This window comes from Strix uralensis, chromosome 24 (genome assembly GCF_047716275.1).
Source record: "Strix uralensis isolate ZFMK-TIS-50842 chromosome 24, bStrUra1, whole genome shotgun sequence".
Classification (NCBI taxonomy): Eukaryota; Metazoa; Chordata; class Aves; order Strigiformes; family Strigidae; genus Strix; species Strix uralensis.
In genome coordinates, this window is record NC_133995.1 from 4,199,305 (window position 1) to 4,221,594 (window position 22,290).

Consider the following 22,290-nt stretch of genomic DNA (forward strand, 5'->3'; position numbering starts at 1 on the left):
AGCACTCCGGGTCTGCCCGGAGGGGATGGGAGAGGCTCGCAGGGGGGATCTCCCGAGGCTCCGGGCTCCCCCAGAGCCTCACGGAGATGCTCCACTGCCATCTAGTGACAACGGGACCCCGGAGAGGGAAGGTCGGTGACACCGGCCCCGGGTGAGTCCAGCCGCGGGCAGCGGGTCCTGCCCGCTCCCCCTGGCGAGGGGCAGCCTCGGGGGGTCTGGCCGTGGAGCTGAGCCGTCTCCCCGGTGGAAAGGAGGGTTCTCCATCGCGGCTGATTCCTCCCTTGCAAGGACAGAGTGTTTCTCTGCTGTCCTCCCCCGGGCAACCCACCACGGGCACCTGCCTGCATCAGCCTGGCATCACTGGCAGGGAAAGGGCTTCTCCAGCCCTGTCCAAACATGCTCAGGCTCTAAACATCTCTAGATCAGGCTATTACATTTTAAAAACTTGCTTTTTCCGAAGGAGCTGATGGGAACAAGGTGCCTGTGCATCCCCGGCTGTAGGTACCCGATTTCCTCCGGCGCCTTGGACACGCTACAGCCTCCTGGAGCATCTCTCCACCACCTCCTCCCTCCCTTCCCTCATCAACGCAGTGAAATTATTTAGTGCCTTTAACATAATTAACACATTGCAATCCTAAACTACTAGCAGCTGCCCGGCCCCGCAATTTATCCTTCCACTCCACCATTAATGCCTCCCTCCGGGCGATTATAAAGCAAAAAAATGCTCCAAACCCAAGCCCTGTGCTGGAGGAAAAAGGAAGAAATGGGGCAGAGGACCTGTGTGCGTTAATATAATTAACCCACCGCAATCCCAGATTGCTTGGAGGCTGCCTGGCTCTGTAATTCATCCTTCCACCAAGCTGTTAATGTGACCAGAGGGGCTGTTAGCGCACACGTGTGTGTAAATGTGTGCGAGGCTGCCGTGTTGTCCCCGTCCCCCGCTTTTTGGAGGTGATTTCCCCGCCAGCATCATCTCCCCAAACGTGTCTCGCTCCTCAGTTTGCCACCCGAAATCACGGCAGTCGCTGTATGATTATACGCCTCTGTTCTGTAATTACCTTTGCTTACGCTAATTGTGTAATTGGGAGAGGCAATTACCTGGTGAAATGAGATAGGAAGAGGGGCTGGCTGGCTCTCCCAGCACGGCTGCTCGTGGGATCCCTTCCTGGCTGGTCCTGGGGTAAATCAGGAGTAGAGTCGCTGACCCTCTCGGGAAGGGGACCCCTGTGTTTGCAGTACGGTGCCTCGGCCGCATCCTGCTCACGCAGCAACTGAAGCCACCCCTTTCCAATCACCCTTTTCCCCCCTTTTAATGCTCAAACCCCTGATCCTCAGGGTTTATCCCCAGATATCAGCCTCTCTCCCCAACCCCACATGTGCCAGCTGCCACCTTACCTGCGAGACTCCTCACGTCGGGCTCAGAAACATCTCCCACGGGCTCTCTTTCCCCTCTCTCCTCCCATGTGTTTGCAGACAGATGTCCCCAGGGCTTGGCCCGTCCCCAGCCCGACCCTGCTCCCCGTGATCTACATGGATAAACCCTCCTGGGATGCTGGAAAAAAGGAGGGTGAAGTCCCAAGGGGATGGCTGGGGCAGGGAGGGGAGAACCGGGCTCGGAGCAGGATTTGCTCCAAGATTAAGGATCTGATTTCTTTCAGCCGCGGCTTTTTCTCGTCGGTGCTCTAAGCGGATTGCATTAAGCTGCTTGGTGAGCGATCGCTTTGGATGTATCTTCCCAATTTTGCCTGTGCTGTCCCTTTGGGGCAGGTTTTTGGAAAGGGCTCAGGGTCTGGTGGGGGCCTGCTGGCTCCTCCCCAAACACAAGACATTGATTCGGCTCCCAGCTCCCCTCCACTGCCCTCTCAGCTCTACCGATGCCCCCAGGTCCATCTCCAGATTTTGGCTTTACCAGGATGATTTCACCCACTGGGGTTTGGTGAGCAGCTCAGCAACCGAGTCTCAGCAGAGACCTGACAAACTCATCACACCCAGTGCTTGGACACTGCCGCTCCCTCTCCCTGTAGCCTTGGATTTCAATATCAAACTTTTCCAAGGAAGGAAGTTAAACCCCAGGCACAACACATTTAATCTGCTGGCAGCACTAATCCTATTTGTAAACACTCGGGTGAGGGGTGCACAGCTCCAGCGCTTGGCTGAACCCCTCAGCTTCCCAACGGGACCCCCCCTGATCCCCCCCCACCAGCACACGCCTCCGACACGGGGAGTCTGGCTGCCTTTTCCCCTCTGAATCCTAAACCCCAACAGTTTTGTAGGATACAGGTGACCTCTGTTTTGAGACAACACGGAGAGCTCAGCATTCCCAGTGCTCCCAGTATGGGATCCCTCTGATCCGGTGCCAGGATCCGCAGCTCCTTCTGGTTTTTCCCCGGAGTTCACAGAGACGTGCAGGTTGTGGTGCAGCATCGTCTCCCCGTTTTTCTGCTGGGGCTCTCCCTGCTGTGTGCAAATAATTAACAGATCCCTGTTAATGGGGTCTGTGGTGGCGGGGGCCAGATCCAGACCAGCTCAGTGAGGGATTCGGGGCCTCTCAGGAGCCTGGGGACCCCCCAAAGGGCAGGTGATGCCCAGCCCATAAATCACTGCTGGCCACTAAGCCAATGGGAGACTGGATGCTGCATCATATGAGTAGATTCATGCGGTTCAGCCAATGGGCAGCTGGCTTTTTGCATATGTGATGAAGGGATAATTAACAGCTAGGTTTTCCCTCCCACGCTGACCCTTCAAAGGGGGGATAAAAGGGCTGTGGGGAGCACAGTAGTTTGTTGTTATTCTTTGTGTTACAGTAGGGCTGAGACAAAGACCTCGTGGGCTACAGCCCTTGTGATGGTGGGGACCCCCAAAGCCACCCAGAGTGGGCTGCAGCGTGGTGGGGGCCAGTGGCCTTGGCCACCAGCACAGTGCTGGTCCCCTGATGGGGGCTCCAGCAAGAGGGATCCCACACTGAGGAGGGCAGGGGGTGCCCAAATTTATGGCTGGTGATTTTTGTGCCTGCTCCTGCCAGTTGGCATCAGGTTGGGGTAGGTGATTTGGGGGTGTGGGGAAAACAACATTGCAGGGATGGGGACCCGCGGGTGAGAGGTTTGGGGGGGGGGGGGCAGGCAGGAGGGCAGCGATGGGAAGAGCGAGGGAGGTGTCAGGAGGAGCAGATGGTACAGAAGGAGCTGCTGGGGGAGAGGGGGGATAATTATAGTCTGGAGCAGAGCTCAGCAGCTCCAGGTGCGCGTCCCTTTCTCAAGCTCGAGTGCTTGGATTGAGGCATCTTTAAAAAGCTGTGAGGGACTGGGGCATCTGCCTGGTTGTGTGAAGCATCTGTGGCTGCTCTGAGCAGCTTTTCCTTCCCCTGCTCCAGTGTGGCTCTGCTGGAGCTGGTTGCTGGAGGTCCCTGTCCCTGTGGGTGGTTTGGTGATGGAGCCCTGGCTGGTCCCATCCTTGGCACAGATGCTGCTTTCCCCAGCTCAGCCCTGCAAAACCCAGCTCCTTTCTTTCCCTCCATCGCACCTGGGCTGCTCCAGGGCTGGGTCTCATCCTGCCCCATCCTTGAGTGTCTCCTGCGGTCCAGGCTGGTGCTGGGGACTGGCTCCCATCACTGGCAGCTCTTGCAGCAAAGCCGAGGCAGCGGAGCTGAAACAAGCCCAAGCAATTAAAAGCACCCGCAGCAGATGGTCGGTGCAGTCTGTCTCCCCGCCACTGCCGCCTCCTCGCTCTTCCCTTTCCTCATCCTCTCTCCTGACTCCTCTTATTCTTGTTTTTGCTGACTTATTCCCTCCAGGATTTCCCAACCCTTCCCCAAAGCAGGACCCCCACCTGTACCTCCAGCCCCTATTTTCACCCCAACGGAGGTGCACAGTGCAAACCCAAAGCCTCATCTGCTGAGCTCAGGTGTTCAGGTGAGGAGACATCTGCAAATGTGGGGAAGCAAAAGCACGATGGGGGCTGGGACCTGCTGGTTCCATCTGATCTTCCCCATCCCCAGCTGTAGAGAGATGATGCTGCGTGTTTTGTGTGCCCTGGGCTCCAGCTCTGAGCGTCTTCTTGAAGGGGCGGTATATTCTAGGTAACAAAGAGAAGGGATGGTTAAAATATCCCTAAAATCAGCCTGGTTGAATGGTTCCTATTTTATACAGGCTTCTTCTGCATCCCCCAACCCTTCCCTTGATTCGTAGCCCCCTCCCCAGCTCCTGGGTTGTGCTCAGCCTCCCCAGCTCTGCCCAGGCGTAAAATTTCCAGGTGGTGCAGCTGAAATGGAGCCACAAGCTCTCGCCTCTGACGGGGCCGTGGCTTGAAAGGCCACAGGCTTTGCAATCCCCTCTCCCAAACACGAACATCCCCCGTGTCCGTCCCCCCCCTTCCCAGGGGATCCCTGCGCAGCTGCATTCCTCCGCGGTCCCTTTCTCAGCGGCTGTGGCCGTGTCATTCAGCCGAGGTCGAGCCCTGCAGCGGGGTCGATGGGCTTTATCCCAGCTTCCAAAAGACGCATTGTTTTTTTGGGGTTGATTTCTCCAGTTGTTTGTCTCTTCACCTCCTCCGGGGTCTCTTTGGCTTTGCCAGTTTTGTTGGGTGTCCAAACCTCCTCTCGGGTGGCAGCGATTAAAGCCTGACCCGGACAATGGAGTGTGCTGCTGTCTTGGCAGCGGCTCCGCGTGCCGACAGCCATGGGGATGCTGCAGGGGCGGGGACCAGGATGGGGACCGACAGGAGGTTGCTGCTTGGATGGTTTCCCATGTAAAGGCTGGGCTGGGTGGGTGTTTCCACTGGAAGATGCCCCAGGAGGTCCCTGAATGGCTGGTTTCAAGGTGCTCTTGTGTGGGGATGCCCTGGGGGGTCCCAGCTGGCATCAGGCTGTGTGGCGGCTGAAGCTCTGAGTACTGTTGAACCAGGGGGAAAGTCCTGTTTGCTGAGGCCTGAGTAAATCCTTCCCTGATCCTATCAAGTGTTGCTTGATGTCAGCGCTGTCTCGGCTTTGCTTGGCTCCAGGCAGTGCCAGAGCCTGGGGGGAAGGGATGGGGCACAACAGGGGAACCCCCACTTTGCAGCCAGCACAGAGAGCTCTGAGCACTGGGGAAAAGGAGGAGAAATCAGAAACATGGGAGGATTGAACAGGTAAAAAGCCAGACCCCAAACCACAGCGAGCCCCGCTCTGGCAGGGGGTACCACCCATCACGCTGCGTGGCCGGCACATCTCCCCTTGGCAGAGCCATCTCCTGCTGTCACCCCTGTCCAGGTAAGGGGACTTGGGGAGGAAAATCCCCCTCTCCCAGCTCCTTGAAAAGCTGCAGCAAACCCTGAGCTGGCTGAAAAATGTGCCTCTCCCAACATCTTGCAAAGCTGCAGCAAATCCTGCCTCAGTGCAGGATGCTCAGGGCATGAGCCCGCATCCCTGGTGTGAGCGGGACGGGGCAGCGTGGCCACGTTGGACCCGCACAGCTCAGCCCAGCAGATGCTGCTCAGGCAGAAACACTCCTCAAAGCTCTCCCGAGCCCCATTCCTCCTCCTGGCCCCGTTGCAGCTGGGCTGGGTCTGTGCTGTTGGATGGGAGAGAAGAATAATCAGCCTCAGGGGGCTAATGGCAGGAGGTGCCTTGGTTTGTGCCAGCTATAGTGGGGCAGCCTGGCTCTTCCCGATGGGAGAGGGCTCCAGAGGGGCTGAGCATCAGCGGCCTCTCGCACCGAGGCAGGGGAGAGGCAGCCCCGCGGGCGGCTGGCTGGGAGCTCAGCAGGGAGGGCGAGGGATGGCATCCAAGCTCTTCTCTCCAGCAGCGTTTCAGATACCTTGGGGCTTGCTCTGTCCTTAAAGCGCAGTGAAACCCCCTGATGTGGGGAGCTTGGAGGGTTGGGGGGCATGAGGGAGGGGAGGGTGGCTTGTCCCAACTCATTTGTCTTCACGTGGATGATCGTTTCCAGCTGAACTGCTGGGGTGGGATCTTTTTTATCAGCTGATTTAGTCCTCCGAGTGACCCTTCGCAGCCTTGAGACCTCCTGGTTTTCCCTCTCCACCAGTACAGCTCTACTGGGGGCTGAACTGCTGCCGGAGACATCCCACCCTCAGGCAAGATGCAGAAGAGCCCGTGGAAATGCCCAACTGAGTGATGGCCAGGGGATTCAAAGAGAAAAACCCAGCTGTGCCCAGCATCCAGGATAAAGAAACACGCTCCCTCAGCCAGATGTTTTGGGTTTCTTTCAGGCCAGGGGTGCTCACAGGACGTTGAAGGGTGGGTTTGTGCCGTGTACAGGGCAGTGGGTATCCCTACAACATCTCCATGGGCAGCCTGACTTCAGGGACCTCCGAGGATGGACACGGAGGCACTTGTGTGCCTGACATTGGCACTGAGATCCCGTGGGATGTGCTGAGATGAAGCTACAGGTAAAAATTCCCAGGAGGAGGGAAAAAAGAGTTCGGATCTTTGCCCTCTGTTACTCTCCACCAGTCACGGGTCAGCCCAAACAGCTCGATGGGGGGTGAAGTGAGGCGCAGGTGAAGGTCTCTGGGGACAGACAGTGGCTGTTTCTGGGACGAGACAGGCGAGGGAAGAGCTCAGTGTGTGTTTGTGCTGCACTGCTGCAAACCACTCCCCAGCCGCTGGAACAAGCGCAGCGGCTGTGCCACTCCGTCCCTGCCCGCGTCCTTCTCCTCAGATGGCCGCATCCTGCTCCTGGAGGTGCTCAGGCCTGGGAGGTGAGGGATTCAGGGTTTGGTCTGGGGCAGGATGCAGCATTTCTTTGGGGCTGGGACTAATCCAGGAGAGCAGCTGGGATGGAGGGCGTGGGATGAGGGCTGGCTCCCAGTTTGATGCAGACCCTGTCAGGCCTGATGGGGCTTGTCAGGGTGGTTGGTTGGGCCACGGGAAGGATTTTTCACTTGCACCCAGCTCTGAAAGAAGGAGGGAGCAGGGTGAACCCACCACCCTGGGTGGCTCCATCTCCTGATGCCTCACTTCCCACACCCACCCTGCAGGGCTGATGGACCAGTCCTGCCCCAAGTCCGATTGCCGGGTGAGCCAGGCTTCTCCGCAGTCTGTGTTTTTTTCCACCTTTTCCTTGCTCTGCCAAAGGGGATTATTAAATATCACCTCCCTCATCCTCAGCTCTGTTCAGCTGCTGAGGGGTGACCTGATTGTGGGGACGTGATACCGCAGGGGATGGAGGGGTGCGGAATTCAGGCCAGGGGAGCTGAGTGGCTGGTGGGGGGGAGCTGAAGGGGAAATTTGGGGACTGTTTTGCTTGGAAACATATAGAAAGCAGCATCCTGGAGAAGAACGTGTGACGTCAAAGGCAGCGCTTAAAATATACCCAGGGCAAAATCACATGGCAGCTGGTGAAACAGGAGCCGACGGGCTCCACGCACCAAGTCCCACGGGAGCCTTGGGGATGGGGTGGGAAGCAGCCCCCAGCTGAAGCCGGCAGCTTTGCTTTCTCCGCTCCCTTATTCCAGCAGCTCCCCGGCCCTTGCCACCACCCAGGAGCTGCATCGCCAGGCTGGGGACAGTGGGGAGGGCTGGCCGGTGGCAGGCGGCTGCGGGGACCGCAGGTGGCCAGCTGGCTCCCATCTGCTCCCCCGGCAGCCGGGGTTGTGGCTGTACGGCCCCAGGGTGGTTTCTGGGTGATTTTTGTTGAAAGCAGCTACTGGTGGGGACCGGCTGGATGGCATTTGGCTGCTTCTCGTTAGCTGGGTAGAGAATGATGCCGGGTGCCAAGTTGCTGGGGGTTATCTCCCCGGGGAGAGCAGGGACTGTGGCAGGGCATGATGAGCAGCTCGGTGGGGTTGGCTCAAGAGCCCAGGACGTGCTTTTTTACTCCAGGGGATGCGAGTTGGGGTGAAAAATCCTCTGGTTTTGGCACTTTGAACCCTCTTGAGTCTGCCAGGCAGGTTGCACAGTCAGGATGAGCATCAGAGGAACAAGCCACATAGTCTGGGCAGCATCAGACAAGGCCATTGCAAACTCCGTCCTTGTGTCCTTCCTTTGGGACTCAGAAAGGGGACACATGTCCCCCTCTCAAAGAAGCTGGCCCAACGACAGGCTGAGATCTCTATTCCTCCAGGAATAAATGGCACAGCCAGCAGTGACCATGCAAGGAGATGCGAGGCTGAGCAGCCCTTTGAAGGGTTTTTGTTTTCATTTCCAAGAACAAAATGTCCAAGGACTCTGCAGCTCCCCAGAGTGGATCCAGGCACTGAGACTGTCCCAGATCCCCAACTCAGGCCTCTGTGCTGGGCAGGGAGGGCTGGATCTGGCCATGAGAGAGGGCACTTGGGGTCTATCCCACTGCAAACCTTCCAGGGAGATGGAGGTGGCTCAGCTGGGGAGCGCAGGCAGTGAGGGGCAGGACCAGGGGTCTGGGAGGGAAAGCAGTGTCAGCCAAGACACAGGCAAAGCCTTCAAAAAACCCTCCCTGGGATCACTCAAAGCTCATCCAAAAAGACCCATCCAGGCCATCAAAGCCACCTGGAAACAGAGCCTGCTCCGCCGCGGCACCCCGAGCCAGCGTGGTGCCACCCAGCCCCAGCGCTTATGAATTCGCCCCGTTGCACAACGCAGACTCGGCCGTGTCTGATCCGACGGCAGCTCGGCATGTGAAGAAAATTAAGACCAGAACTCAGGAGCAGCAGCTCTTTAAAGCGTGTTGTCCCGCTGCTAGGAACCCTTGCCCAGAGGCGATGGGACATGGTTCTCATTCCTACGCCTGTGCTGGGGTTTATTATTTTTCCTTCTATTGTGCAGAGTCCCCTTTATTCCCTGCATGCTTGTCCCCCAGGGCTGAATGAAGCAGTGTGGTTTTCTTCTCGCACTCAGACAAGGCTTATTGCCTCCTCCCAACCACCCTTTTGTTTTTTAGACGTGATCTCCAGGACAAAAATAGATGGCCCCTGCTCCTTGCAGTGCTGGAGAAGAAGAGCCAACAGGTGAGTGCACGGAGGGGCACTGGGGCTGGTTTCATTAAGATCACTAATAAATGGTAAATGTTTCTTTTAAAGGTCATTTTCTCAGTGATTTTTGATGTTTCCAGCTGGGTCTGTCTGGCGTTTGTCCATATTTTGGGGACACGGTACCCTGCGGGGTTGTCATCCTGCTCTTGGGTGACCTGAGAAGTTTGGGAGCCCTTGGAAGTGCCACCATGTCTGTGCAGGCTCGATGGTCACCGGCTCAAGGTGTCCCTGTTCCCCCTCGTGATGATGAGGATGGGGCATCTCTGGGATGAGCAGGGCAAATCCAAGGGGAATATCCTGCTCGGGCTCCCAGCTGTGCCACTGCCTCACCTGTAGCCTTGGGCACATCCCTTCGCCCCACGGGATGGGGGAAGCAGCCTGGCACAGCAAGTTGGGATTCTTGGGTGGAAAATGCTCTGTAAGAGCCAGAAATTCCTCTGCTCTGAGTCAGGCCAGGCTCTCCTTTCCCAGGCTCTGCTCCTTTCCCTCCACGTTAGCAGCTCCCGGCCTTGAATGAGCCGTGACAGGCCCTGGCTTTGCAGGCAAATACATATTTAGAAACCGGAGGGTATTATCCCCTTCGATTATTATCACTTGAATGTAGGTCGACTTGACAGCTTAGGTGGAAAATCATCTGAGCTGAGGTCCACGCTCACTGTCCTGTTAATCACTCCCTGTTCGCACCCTGCTTGGGGGGGAAAAGCCAGGTTTAGGAGCCTTGTCACCAGTGGAGGAGGCAATAAGGTAATTTATTAAGGCAGCATCTCCTCCCAAAGGCACAGGGTGGTCCCTGCGGCCAGGGGGGGTTTGGGGGAGAGACGGGGTGGTAAATGCATCTCCCCATGCTGGCAGCACCCTCGTGATGCTCCAGGCTGCCGGCGGTTGACCAAGGGGAGGGATTCATTCATCCCTGTGCTCCCTGCAGATGTCCATCCACCCCTGCTCTCTGTCCATCTGGGCTTGTCTGTCTGTCCATCCCTTCCCACAGCTCTGTCCCGGTGCTGCTGCCCGGCTGCAGCGCGTTTGGAAACGCAGGCGGTGCCGCATCCCTCCTGGGAAGGACTGCTCCATCCCCACCCGCTCTACCCTCGCCCGCTCCCTCTAAACATTCTCGCTGTATTTTTCCTCCCGCAATTGCAACTTTCATCCTTTAAAAAGCCTCAGTGATGCCTCCCCCACACTGGGCCCCCTCCCTTGGACCAGTCCTATGAATGAATGGTTGGTGGCCCTGTGATGCCATTTCCATGGTGACAGATGGCAGCGGAAAATGCGGGGATCAGGGTCACATGAAAGCAGCGGTAAATTCAGGCGGTTATTTATAGGCTGCTGCTCCAGCGTTTATGGAAATGCGTCTATCTTCGACCGTGGTATCAGCCCTTTGCTGGCTCTCCGGGGCACTGCTCTTCCAGGAGAGACATTACTCATGCTCTGCTTTAATCCAGACTGTTCCCGCGGCTCAGGCTAGTGTCGGAAAAGTACCGGGCTCTCTGGGTTTGAGGTTTGGGTTGGGTTTTTTGTTTTTTTTTTGTGAGCCTGAGTCTCTGAATCAACCTCAGCCAAATACAGCCACAGTCAGAGCTTCTTGCATCTGCCTGTGGTATCTTCTGTGCTGATCGCTGGCACTGTCTGGGGCACGACAACCTGGGCCATAACCTGAAATTTCCGTCCTGAGTGTGAATGTTCATGGCAGAGCCCAGATCCAGCCTTGTCTAGGCTTTTTTTAGCTCTGATACAGCTGGGGAATCTTTCTGTGCCTCAGTTTACCAACCAGCAACACACTTCAGTGAGGTGTGGCCAGCCAAAGGGAGATCTTTAAATCCGCAGGAGAGGATTTATGACACTTTAAGGTGTCATCGAGTCACCTGTCACCCAGGAACCACCCCCCTCCCCAGCTCAAGTGTGTGCAGGAGCAGGGGAGCTGAATGGCTGGTTCAGTCCCTTTTAATAAGGTAGTTTGATTTCCCTTTGCTTAAGAGCCCCTTAATAAATTCACCCAATCTTCTTTTTTTAATCTCTGGGTGTGCAGAGAGCTTTATGCTGTCGGCATTTGCAGCCCGCGGGCTCTGCAGCTCCCCTTCCTCAGTCCTCCCAAGCTCGTATCCATCTCCCCATGGAGACAGCACTAGGATGCAATAAAAATGTCCATCTTTGGAGATTAGGAAGTTTTTCTGGTGCCTGCAGACAGCAGTGCCTTTCTCCCATCGCTGGGCTCTTCCCAGTGCTTGTGGCGAGCCTGATGCTGCCCTATACGGGGGTGGCTGTCACCTCACAGCCGGGGGAGAGTCCGTCTCACACCAACCCTGTGTGGGGTTGAATTTCATGGAGGGAGAAGCTCCTCCACGCCCCGGGATGTCTCCTGGCCCCTCTGCCCCGTGGCTTTGTCCCAGACCCCTGACTGCAGCTGGCAGTTGTGCGGGAGCAGAGCAGGGAGCGTCCCCGTGGAGGTGACGTGCTGTGGGGCACGTTTCTCTCTCCCTGCTCGTTAATACCTGCCATTGCCTGTGCCCTGCATGTCCCCGTAGGAGGGAGCAGGGGACCCCAGCGATGTCCTGGCTGTGATGGCTCCAAGTCTCACCTTCCCCTCCCAGCCTGGCCGCTGCACCCCTGCCTGCCATGCTTGCTTCTCCTATCGACCAGAAAGCGTGATCCGCAGGAAGGGCTGTCACAAGATGCCACACTTAAAACACAAAAATCATAAAGTCTTCAGAGAGGTCACGGAGGCTGACCGCAAACCAGAAGAGCCCCTGGCAGGCTTTGACCCACATCCCATCTCTTCCAGGCTGGCTCACACCAGCCTCAAATTCCCCTCGCCCCTCCCAAGGTGCGTCAGCCCCCGTGAGATGTGCGGGGACGTCGCAAGCAGCTGAGCAGACAGCGGGGATTTTGTGCCGTAGCGAATCCCGAGTGCGACCTGCCTCTTCAATGTTTAAAGGACATTGTAGAGAGGTTGGTGCTGGTCTCTTCTCCCAGGGAATTAGTGACAGAACAAGAGGGAACGGCTTTAAACTGCAACAGGGGAGGTTCAGACTGGACATGAGGAACAAATGTTTCCCCGAAAGAGTGGTCAGAGAGTGGAATAGGCTGCCCAGGGAGGGGGTGGAGTCCCCATCCCTGGGTGTGTTTAAGGGCCGTTTGGATGAGCTGTGGGGGGATGTGGGGTAGGGGAGAACTTTGTAGAGTCGGGCTGAGGGTTGGACTCGATGATCCCGAGGGGCTTTTCCAACCTGAATGATTCTGGGATTCTGTGATTCCCCGTTGAGCTGCCTTACCCCTGCCCGGGATGGGTAAAGGCACAGTTTTAATGGAGTGTGGCCTCATTTCTCCCTGGAGGGGCAGGAGGGAGAGTTATGACCGTCGCTCTCGCACTCGGGCGCTGGATCTCGGTGCCGGCGCTGGCCGAGCTCCCAAGTACCTGCGAGAATTGATCATTCTGTGCCTAATAGGCTGGAAAGGGAAACGGGTCCAAAAGCCAGAGATGTGCATAAATGTTGAGATCTGGGAGCTGGAAGGAGCGTGGTTTGGGGCTGGAGGTCTGAATCCTCTGGGGTTTGTCTCTTCCAAATGTGTTTTTCCTCCTGTCAGGGTTTCCCACAGGCCCAGGAGCTGGATACTGGTACCAGTATCCCCAGCACCAGCAGCACACTGGTCAGGGAAATGTGTCCAGGCTACACAGCTGGGGTTTGGATGGGCTGAATTTGGGTTTTCAGGACCCGGAGACCTTAATCATTTCCACCAGGTGCTGAACCAGCAATGAACTCCTTTGAAAACTCCTTTCCCCCACCAGTAAACCAACCCAACAGCCCTCTGACTTTCCCAATTAACCCAATTAGATGTTTTCTGAGGGCAGGACTCTCGGCAGCGCTGAATAAAAGGGGAGGGCTGATCTCTACAGGTGTGCCTGGGCTCTCTGCTACCCACAGCTACCGCATCAAAGCAGTCTAAGTGGCTGTGATGAATTAAGCCTAAGAAGCTGGATTTGGGGTTTTCTTGCCCTAAAGAGCTGTTTGTGCATGTGTATTTCTGTCTTCCTCCTGATAAAATACCTGGTGTTACTATAACCCACTGTGTCCTGTTGGGAGGGGGAGTGGGACCCTTTTGCCTGTGGAATTTCACCATTAGCCTTAAAGGTGGGTTAATAAATGTCAATAACTCATCCTCCAAATTTGGCTTACACCCTTAGCTCAGCCTTGCTCCAGCTTGTGCTGCTCCTGGGCTCGGCTTTGGTACCAGAGGGGACTGGTGTGGCTGGAGATGGGGTGTCCTCTGGGTCTGGGGTCCCTGAGGGTCAGCCCTGAGCCGCTCTGCCTTCAAAGGGCAGGCTCCAGATTTACTCTTGAGTTATGGGGAGCAGAATTTGGGTCCCAACTGCTCCTCCTGCCTCCCGTTGTCCCTGTGTGGTCTGAGACAAAGCGACTCCTCTAATATATTGTTACCCTTGGAGGAAAGGGGTGACCAGATCTCCTCCTCCCCCCCTCCAAGCACTCCCCATCCCCAGGGCAGAGCCCCGGTGCTGGCCAGGAGGGCACCTCTGGGGCTGCTCTTTTTGGTTGGTGGTGGGGGGACATTATAAAGGGGGTTTTGCCTTTCCCCGCAGCACCAGGGTGGGCAAAGCTGAACCCACCCCTTCTGCCAGGACTCACTGCTATTTTATTATTATTATTATTTTTAAATGTAAGAGCTCCCCTCGGAGTGGGGGGGTGGTGGTCTGGCATCCCAGCTTTGACGTGCAGCCCTGGTGACTCAAGCCTGCGTCAGGGGCTGCGTGTCCCTTATTATTTATATATATATAAAATTATTTTTTTTTTTTTTTTAAATTGGGTTTGGTTTTTTGGGGGTGTTTTTTTTGAGCCGAGCGGAGTTACCTCCCCTCGGGCGAAGGGGAGCGGGGCCGGGCCGAGCCCAGCGCGCATCCGCCGAGCGCGGGGGGGGGCGGCGGGAGGGGAAGCGGCCGCCCGGTTCTCGCAGCCACCGGTACCCGCCAGCGCCGCCGCCGCCGCCGCCCGGTCTCGCCCCCCCCCGCACCGGGGCGGGGGGAACCTGGGCAGTTTCTGCCAGGAATTTGCTCCGTCTCCTCCGGGATCGGTCCCGTTTCACCCTCCCCGGTTGCCGCCGCGCCGAGGTAAGGCTGCTCGCTGTGCTCCCCCCGCCTCGGGGGTCTCGCTCCTGGGGGGGGTCTCCCCACCTCACCGGGTGCTGCCTGCTTTGTTTGCCCCCTCCCCACCGCCGCTGTCGGGGTCTTTTGGGGGGAAGGTGCCTCAGGGTTAGGCTGGGGGACCCACACACCCCTAAGTCTGGAGGCATCAGGCGTGGCCCTAAGGGTGATGGCATCGAGGTTTGGTCGGCGGGGGGGGACACATTTAGAGACAGCAAATGGCTTAAACCACCCCGCAGAGCCTGGGGGTAGCCACCGGGGGGGTGGCACTGGCCACCCAGCTCAGGTTGGTGGGGGGCTCGTCCCCTCCAAGCCGCTGCCTGAGGGTGGGTAGAAACGCAGCTTCCAGGTTGACCTTGACAATAACATTGGGAGAGGAGAAAGCATTCGGCTGCGATGAGTATTTCATTCCTGGCCCCTGAAGTGTTGGAGGTTTATTTTCCCTTCTTTTATTTTTATGCCTCTCCCTGAATGTGGAGGGCCGGCTTTGAGGCAGAAAAATGGGGCTTGGGGTCGTGGTTTCGTGCAGTTGTCAGTATTGGGTGTGGGGAGTCCTCATTCCCTTCAGTGCATTTCTTGCATGGCTGGATGTGCCCAGAGGTGTGTTTTGGGCTGGCATCTTGGCCAGGTACAGATTTGCATCACGCCGGGGACGTGGGGCTTAGCCCGGCTGAGAAATCTGCTCCCAGCTCTTTGTAAAACACCCAGAAGGTGAAATCCTTCTGCTTCTTGGATCGTGCCTTGTGTCTGAGGCACCTGAGGTTTGAAACCATCAGGAGCTGATGCAACTATTTCTGGTCTTGGTAGGAAAAAAATCTGAAATGCCACGGCAGCTGAGCTATTCCCGGCAGGGTGTAGAGTTTCTTGCGAATATTTCTCTAGAGGTGTCGGGACTGGGTCAAGGAACCTGGATGGTGGCTTGACTGCAGCTCAGCTGCTTGGAAGGGAAATAAAATGTGGGTCTGAGATAAATTGGAGACGGCTTCGCTGAAGTCGATAGGAATAAAAGGGTTTGGTTTAAATCTGGAGTGACTCCGCTGCTACTTCAGGCTTGCTCAGAGCAGGGAATCTGGAGTTAAACCAGAGCCGAGTTGGAGTCACAAGGATCAAATTTAGCGTAGATCAGATGCTGACCTACGCACATCCAGACTAAACCATTGCCTTGGGAGGAGAAGCTCTGATTTTACCCCATCCTGGGTTGCATTTGGGCTTGTTTGTTTACAAACGTAGCAGCAGCTTCATGAATTACAATAGGGAAGAGCAGAGCTCGCAGAGGGTTTTGGATGCTGCCCATTCGCTGGCTTTTAGGATAAACACGGACTGGTTTTGGGTTCAGTCACTAACCTTCAGCTGGAGCCGGTGAGTTAAGAGGGATCACTGAGATCTAACTGGAAAAAGGATCATCTGGTGAATCAAAGAGAGCCCTGAAGGAATCATATGACGGTTGGCTCTGATACGGTGTCATGCTATTGCAGCTGATGTATGTTTTCATGATACTAAATGAGGGATGAAAGGAGACCAAATCTGATGAATCAATGGGCTCATACACTTCGTGACAAACCCAAGTGCCAAGGCTTCCCCTCCTCCGGTGGTGTTGTGTCTGTCTCATGACCCATCGATGGTGAAGCTGCCCTTTCCAAAGGTTTCTTGGCACCTATTGAAGAAAAGAGTCGCTGTAATGTCACAACCTGCCACAGGGCATAAAAAGCCTGAGCTGGGGGTGGTGGGAAACGCACCCACCTCTGGGGTGGAGCGGGTGCGGTGGCTGGGGTAGCCCCACCTCTTCTTGCCTTTATAGGAGCTGAGGGTTATTTATAACATCTGGGCGCTTTTGCTGGCGAAAGCCACTTAGGTAGGTGTAAGACAGAAGCGGAGGCAGCTCTGATTCATCAGCGAATGTGAACTGCTCCTGTGTCATGATGCTAAAGCGGGCCCGAGTGTTTGCACGGGAAGGACGTGGCGCAGAGCACCTCCAGCACCTCCGGCGGGGAAATGCCGGGTGCGTGCCGCTGAGCTGCTCTCAACCCCGCGCCCGGGCTGCGTTCTTGGTTTCCAGTAAAGCTTCTTGCGGGTGCCCTTGTCCTCAGGCACCCCTGAGCTCTTCCATCTGCTCATGCCGGCCCTGTCCAAAGTTTGTGCCTCTCCACGCGTGGGTGTAAGGGAGGGAGCGCACCGGGATGCAGCTCGACTGGGGGGACTGAGTCACCGCGTGTCATCTCTGCAGGGCGGTGAGAGCCTGGTGCTAATTAACAGGGATCGTTTAAAGAAGGGGGGAGAGAGGGAGCAGCCCTAATGAGCCCAGATGGCAAAAACCTTCCCCATGGAGCCAGAGAGGATGAGCAGGGAGGAGCAAGCCCCAGCGCTGAATAGATTTAAGATGGAGGCGTCTTGGACCGACTCTGGCTCGCAGAAGGGAGGTTTGTGTGACAGGAAGGTCCTCAGAGTAGGGCTGGGGGGATCAGAGCTGCAATGCTCCTGCGTTGGGCAAAATTCTCTTCTTGGGGCTTCGAAGCGATGTTTGGATGCTGCTGGGAGGGTCCTGCCCTTGGTTTCTTGCGGCTTCTAAGAGTGGGATACCCCCCAAAGGTGGGATACCTCCCAAAGGACTCGATCCCTCTCCCATCTCAGAGGTGCTTCTGACCGCAGGGAGCAGCAGATGGGGGCTTGGAGCTGGTTTTCTCATGATTTAATCTCAAAACTGGGATGTGCATCCAGGGTTCTTTCCCTTTGCTGCTTGGCTTTGCAGCGTACAGAGGGATGGCAGGAGGGATGCTTGTTCCTTCCCTCTGCCTCTCCTTCCCGGGCTCCTTGGCTTCCTGGGTGACCTTGGATCTGTCCCTTCCCCTCCTTGCTTCAGTCTCCCCATCTGCACCAAACCGCCTGGCCCTGGGTGCAAGGGTTCCCTGGCCCCGTGTGTGTCAGGGAGGATGGGGAGCTGCACACTGATGCTCGGATTTCCCAGCCTGAACCCACACGTGGCCTTCCACCTCCTGAAATCCCTCTGTGCCTCTGGGCGCTCTTCCCTCCCTTCTCTGCTCTGTGACCTTGATGGAGTGAGCTTGGCCTTTCCGGCCCTGTGAGCTGGATGCTTCGCCAGCAGCATCTTTCTCCACTCCTTTAGGAGCTGCAGGGGATTTGCCTGCAAGCTGAGCGCAGCGGGGCTGCAGCTGGAGGAGGAGAGGTGGTGGGGTAGGGAAGGACCAGCAGAGAGTCCCCATGGTTTAGTTAATTTTCAATTCACCCAGTCTCAGCCTGTGTTTTTTCCTGCCTCAGTTTCCGCTTTCTGGACCCAAACAGGGTATAAATGTGGAATTTGGACACAGGAGAGGAGAAATCTCCCCCCCGCCGTGCCCATCCTTCAGACCCAGAGCATGTTTGCTGTGGGCGGCTGCTCTCCTCGGAGGCTGCTGTAAATCCCCATCTCCTCCCTGCCTGCCTCTGCGCTCCCAGGCCTAGCTGAAAGCTTTGCTGACACGTTTCCAGCCTGCTTTATTGCTCCCCAGACGCCTTCCTGAGAAAGCAAGGATGGGCCGAGGAAGGACACGCGACTTGGAGCATCCCTCCTCTGCTGAACCATTCGTGGTGCTGCTGGCAGGGCTGGGCTGGGGGACGAGGTGCCCTCGGCTCCCAGAGGTCTTCACTCATCTCAAATAGCAGCTTTTCCCCAGCGAGTGTTTCCATCTCCAGCTAGGATCGATGGGAGCCTCCGGGCAGGGATTAAACCTCCTGGGTGTAGCAAAGCAGGAGCTTCTCCATCTCTGCCCCTTCCCTGGGTGGGGTGAATCCAGCTTGTACCACAGCAAACCATTGCCATGGGCCTTCCCCCGCTGCAGCGGTGGCTCCTGAGCTGTCAGTGCAAAGGGATACAGTGGTCAAGGCCACCTCTGTGTCACCTGGACATGGGGGACACGGGGGATTGTCACTTGGCACAAGCAGGAGGTAAGTTGTCCCCAGGGACAACCCAGTGATGCTTTCCCCAACGTCTCCCCTCGTAACGCCCTGTGGGATGTTCTTGGCTGCTTTCCCGTGATCTCTAGAGCCACCAACACCGACCCCAGCACAAACCAGTCCTTTCCCTGGTCCTGCCGTGGGAAAAGTCACGGTCCCTCTCCAGGTACCTGCGTGGGTGCCATCAACACTGGTTTTACCTGGGCAAGGCGGTTGTTGCAAAGGCACCCCTGGTCCGGCAGAGCAAGTGAGGTTATTACAAGCTGTGGGCTCTGAAAGACCCTAATCTGTCTTCTAAAGAGAAAGAAAAAAATGCACATTTAAGAAAATTAAGGTCATGAGGGCTAAGTAAACAAGCTGAATCTCCATCTGTCAGTGGCAAGGGTTTTCTATCTCTCTCCAGCCCGGAAAGCTCCTGGTTGTCAGCTGATCTGCCTCGTCTTTCTCGCAGGGTGGTTATTATTTTTGGCAGATGGATTTTTGATTAAATTCCCTTTTCAATCAAAGAAATGAGTGGAAATACCTTTCTCAGGTGGATTTGGACCGTGCTTTCCGATTTGAGGGGTGCGGACCTTGGGACCGATGCAAAGTGTTGGGGAAATTAATAGGAAGAGCCCTGTTGAACTCACTGTTCCCTGCATCGGGTCCCTGTGCTGTGTGGGTGGGTTGGTGGTTTTGTGCTGGTTCTGGCTGGGCTCGTCTCACGGTACCGACAGGGACGTGGATGCTCATGGAATCGCTGTCGGGAATAGTCCTTTCTCCTTCAGGCCCGGATCTCCTCTGGGCAGCACCATCACCAGGCTGGGGCTGAGCCATCTGGGAGACAGCAGGACCTCCCCGAGCCAGCTGTGGGGACACAGTGACAGAGCCATGCCGGGATCAAGATTGGGACCTCTGTCATGGTTTTTCCCTGCTCTAGTTCAATTTGGGTGCATCTCCCATGGGGAGGAAGACTTGCACCTTCACCGTCATCTGATCTCAATGCCTAGAGAGCCCTTGCCTCAAGAGAGCAGTCAAGGACCCCTTTTGATCCCCAAATCCTTTGGGAATGTTGCTGTCTTAAGTGTCCTCCAAGGTGCTGAGAGCTTCTGGGGCTTTGAGATGTTTGAAGAAACCTGCTCTTCAAGGACCACTGTGTCCTGCTGCCTCTCAGCTCCTACAGATAACGCTGGGGGGACCTAAACTGAGGAGGGGGAGAGGTAGAGATCCAGAGGGAGATGCTGTGGGGTCTGTCCTGTCTCCATTGCCCTGACCTGGCTCAGCACCACCTTCCCTGGAGCTGGGCACCTCCCAGGCTTTGCTCCAAGGGGTTGAGCTGTCCCAGCAGAGCAGTTTGGGTGCCCTCGCCATGGGGGACTGAGCTCTGGGGGCTAGGCCAGCAGATCCTGTCTTCTAGGCTCTACACTTAATATAAAGAGAGACTTTAGCCCCCGAGGCTGAGTCCTCTTGAATGTCTGAGTCACCCTTGCTCCAAAGGAGCTTAAGTGGCTGCTGAGCAGACAGAGAGCAGCAAACAACTCTGGGTGATTCAACCAGGTCTGCGCTAATCTATACAGAGCCTGATCCAAAATCAATGGAAATCCCAGTGATTTCCTGGCTGCTGGATGAGGCCCTTCCCTACCCTTGGTGCCTGTCCCCATCCCGGCTGAGGATGCTCCAGCCCCAGACAGCCACGTGTCAGTAATTGCCACGATAGAGCCATGAGCAGTTTACGTGAATGAGCCCTCGTTAGGAAATTAAACATTGCTGGGCCAGGCTTGAAAGAATAATTCAAACGGCTTCTCCAGAGGAGCCGGATCCAAGAAAGATGTGGAGCCGACACGGTTGCCTGGCAACGGATGCAGCCGACAGCCGAAAATAGCTTTTCTAATAAGAACAGGGCCTGGCAAAGTGGGAACTTTCTTCAGGGGTGAAAAAACACCAAGGTGAGGGCGAGGGAGGGTGAGGTTTCCTGCTGCCGATGCTTTGCTTCCCTCCCGCGCCGGGTCGGGACCTTGGTGCGCTGGATGGGGATGGGCTTTGCTGGGCTGAACCTGCTGCTGTGAAAAGGTTTGGGTTTGTGAGCTGAATTGGGTCAAAAAGATGGATGTTTGTCCAAAGGAAAGAAGAGCTGGGGATGGCTCTGGAAAATCACCAGAGAGTTTTCCTTCAGCTTGCCAGAGGGGACAGCGGGAGGTCGATCCTGTGTCGCCCATCCTGCATCATCCATCCTGGTAGAGACCCACGCTGAGGGTTGGCTGCCCCAAGGACTGTGCTGATGGGTTATTTGTGCAATGTCACCTGTGGGATGTCACCTGAGTCTTGTACGAGCTTTAAACTGAAGGAGAAAGGCCCCAGGGTGGGGGTGAGATGATGCTGCAGCCTGGCTGGGGTGGGACAGGTCCCTGAGCACGGCACCATCGCTCTTCCAGGGACCAGTGACCAGCCTGGGGTCCCCTGGAAAATAGGGAAGGAGGGAAGAGAAAAGAAATAAGTGTGGCCCTTTGGGAGAGTCATTTTTCCAAGATATGGAGTCTCTAGTGGGGTTTCTGTGTTTTCTTCCCAGCTGGTGAAGTGCCACGGTCCCAGCTGGAGTGGGAGCTGCCAGTCTGACCCCAGTTCTCCCAGTATGGTGAGGAGGGACATGGTGCTTTTCTGGGTTGGGGAACCCCAGCCCAGCAGAGCAGATTTCCCCGATGCCCCCAAGTTTTTTGAGACGGGGGTGAGCGCTGCTGGGCTGAGCCAGGTTGTGGGCACCCCCTGAAATGCCTCCGTGCAGGATCGCTCCCGCAGCTGGAGGAGTCCCCGGTGCAAACGTGACCCGCCGCGCACATCCGCTCGTCACCGCGCCGGCAGCAAACCCACGCTCCCACCCACGCTCCCTCTGTGGATCCAAAAATTACCCTGCCTGCACCCATCCCAGCCCCGCACCCGTGGGATCTGGTGCCATCGGTTTTGGAAATGAGGTGGTGGGGGCAAACTGGTGTTAACTGGTGTAACCGCTGTGGGACTGGTACGGCTCTTCCCGGCCAAGGCTGGCCCGTGGTGAAGGCTGGGAAGGTGGAGCGGCGGGGACGATTGATGGCTTTGCCTTGGCCGATGCTGTTTTGCAGCCGTTATCTGTTGTAAAGCTGCCTGGGAAGATTTAGCTGCAGGCTCCCAGGCTTTTAAGTCACTCTTGATAATGTTCAGGGATGGAGAGATAGCCTGGGCATTTGTCACTGTCCCCTGAGCGCTTTCGAGCTGTCGTGGGGCTGAGCCCGGGCTCCGCCGATGAACCAGGAGGGGAGGGAGCAGGGCAGGGAGGGCAGGGCCCTGGCGCTGGATGTGGTGTCAGCCCTCGTGGGGGATCAGCTGCTGGCCCAGGGTTGTTGGAGGGGAAAAGAGGTGTCACGGCGATGTGACCGGCTCCGTCGCTTGTCACTGTTCCCTGCAGCCCAGAGGAGTTCCCTCCTGTGGGTCGCAGGAGGCTCTTCTCCATGAATGCTGAACAAGGGGTTGCTCCTGGTCCATCGTTCATGGAGAAGGGGGCCCCTAACATTCCCCAGGCCAGAGGGAGGTCCCCAAGGCAGGGGGTGATGGAGACCCTTCTCCTGGTCCTGCCAATCCCACCGGCACCAGGACACCCTGGGACTAAGCCAAAACCAACTCACCCTTTGTGGACCCCTTCCCTGCCCAGGTCCTGCTGATGAAGAGGAGGTGAGGCCCGAGCTGTAGCTCACACCGTTCCCTGTGGGACGCTCATCTTCTCCCCTCGCCCCATCCCGCCCCCCGGGGCTGCCAGGAGCCGTCCCGATGCCGAAGAACAGCAAGGTGACGCAGCGGGAGCACAGCAGCGAGCATGTCACCGAGTCGGTGGCCGACCTGCTGGCCCATGAAGAGCCCGTGGACTACAAACGCAGCGTCCTCAACGTGACGGGGGAGACCTGGGACAAGCAGAAGGATGGAGACGAGGAGCTGGATGCGGAGAACCGGCCGGCGTGGAACAGCAAGCTGCAGTACATCCTGGCGCAGATCGGCTACTCCGTGGGGCTGGGCAACGTCTGGCGCTTCCCCTACCTCTGCCAGAAGAACGGAGGAGGTGAGAGATGGGGCAGGGATGGGCTCAGCTCTTGGGGAAGGGGGTATGGCCCAGTCCTACCTCACTGCACGTCAGGGTGTGGATCTTGGGGCAGGATGGGGGTTATTTGGGCTCTGAAGTGGGTTATTTGGGCTCTGAAGGAGGAAAGGGGCAGCCAGGAGCTGCTCACGGCTGCGTGTTCATCAGT

General features: G+C 56.8%; 1 protein-coding gene across 2 annotated transcripts in view; it reads left to right on the forward strand.

Annotated features, from left to right (window-relative positions):
* The first annotated feature begins 6,623 nt into the window (after positions 1-6,623).
* SLC6A17 (solute carrier family 6 member 17) overlaps positions 6,624-22,290 on the forward strand; it is a 30,776-nt gene continuing 15,109 nt past the window's right edge. The window contains exons 1-3 of one of the 2 annotated variants that reach the window (XM_074893635.1): positions 6,624-6,693; positions 8,853-8,919; positions 21,702-22,103. In XM_074893635.1, coding sequence (XP_074749736.1) covers positions 21,818-22,103 — 286 coding nt within the window. In that variant the 5' untranslated portion in view covers positions 6,624-6,693; positions 8,853-8,919; positions 21,702-21,817. Of the gene's footprint in view, positions 6,694-8,852; positions 8,920-13,643; positions 14,063-21,701; positions 22,104-22,290 lie in introns of those variants that run through there. The other variant, XM_074893634.1, reaches the window with a different exon arrangement.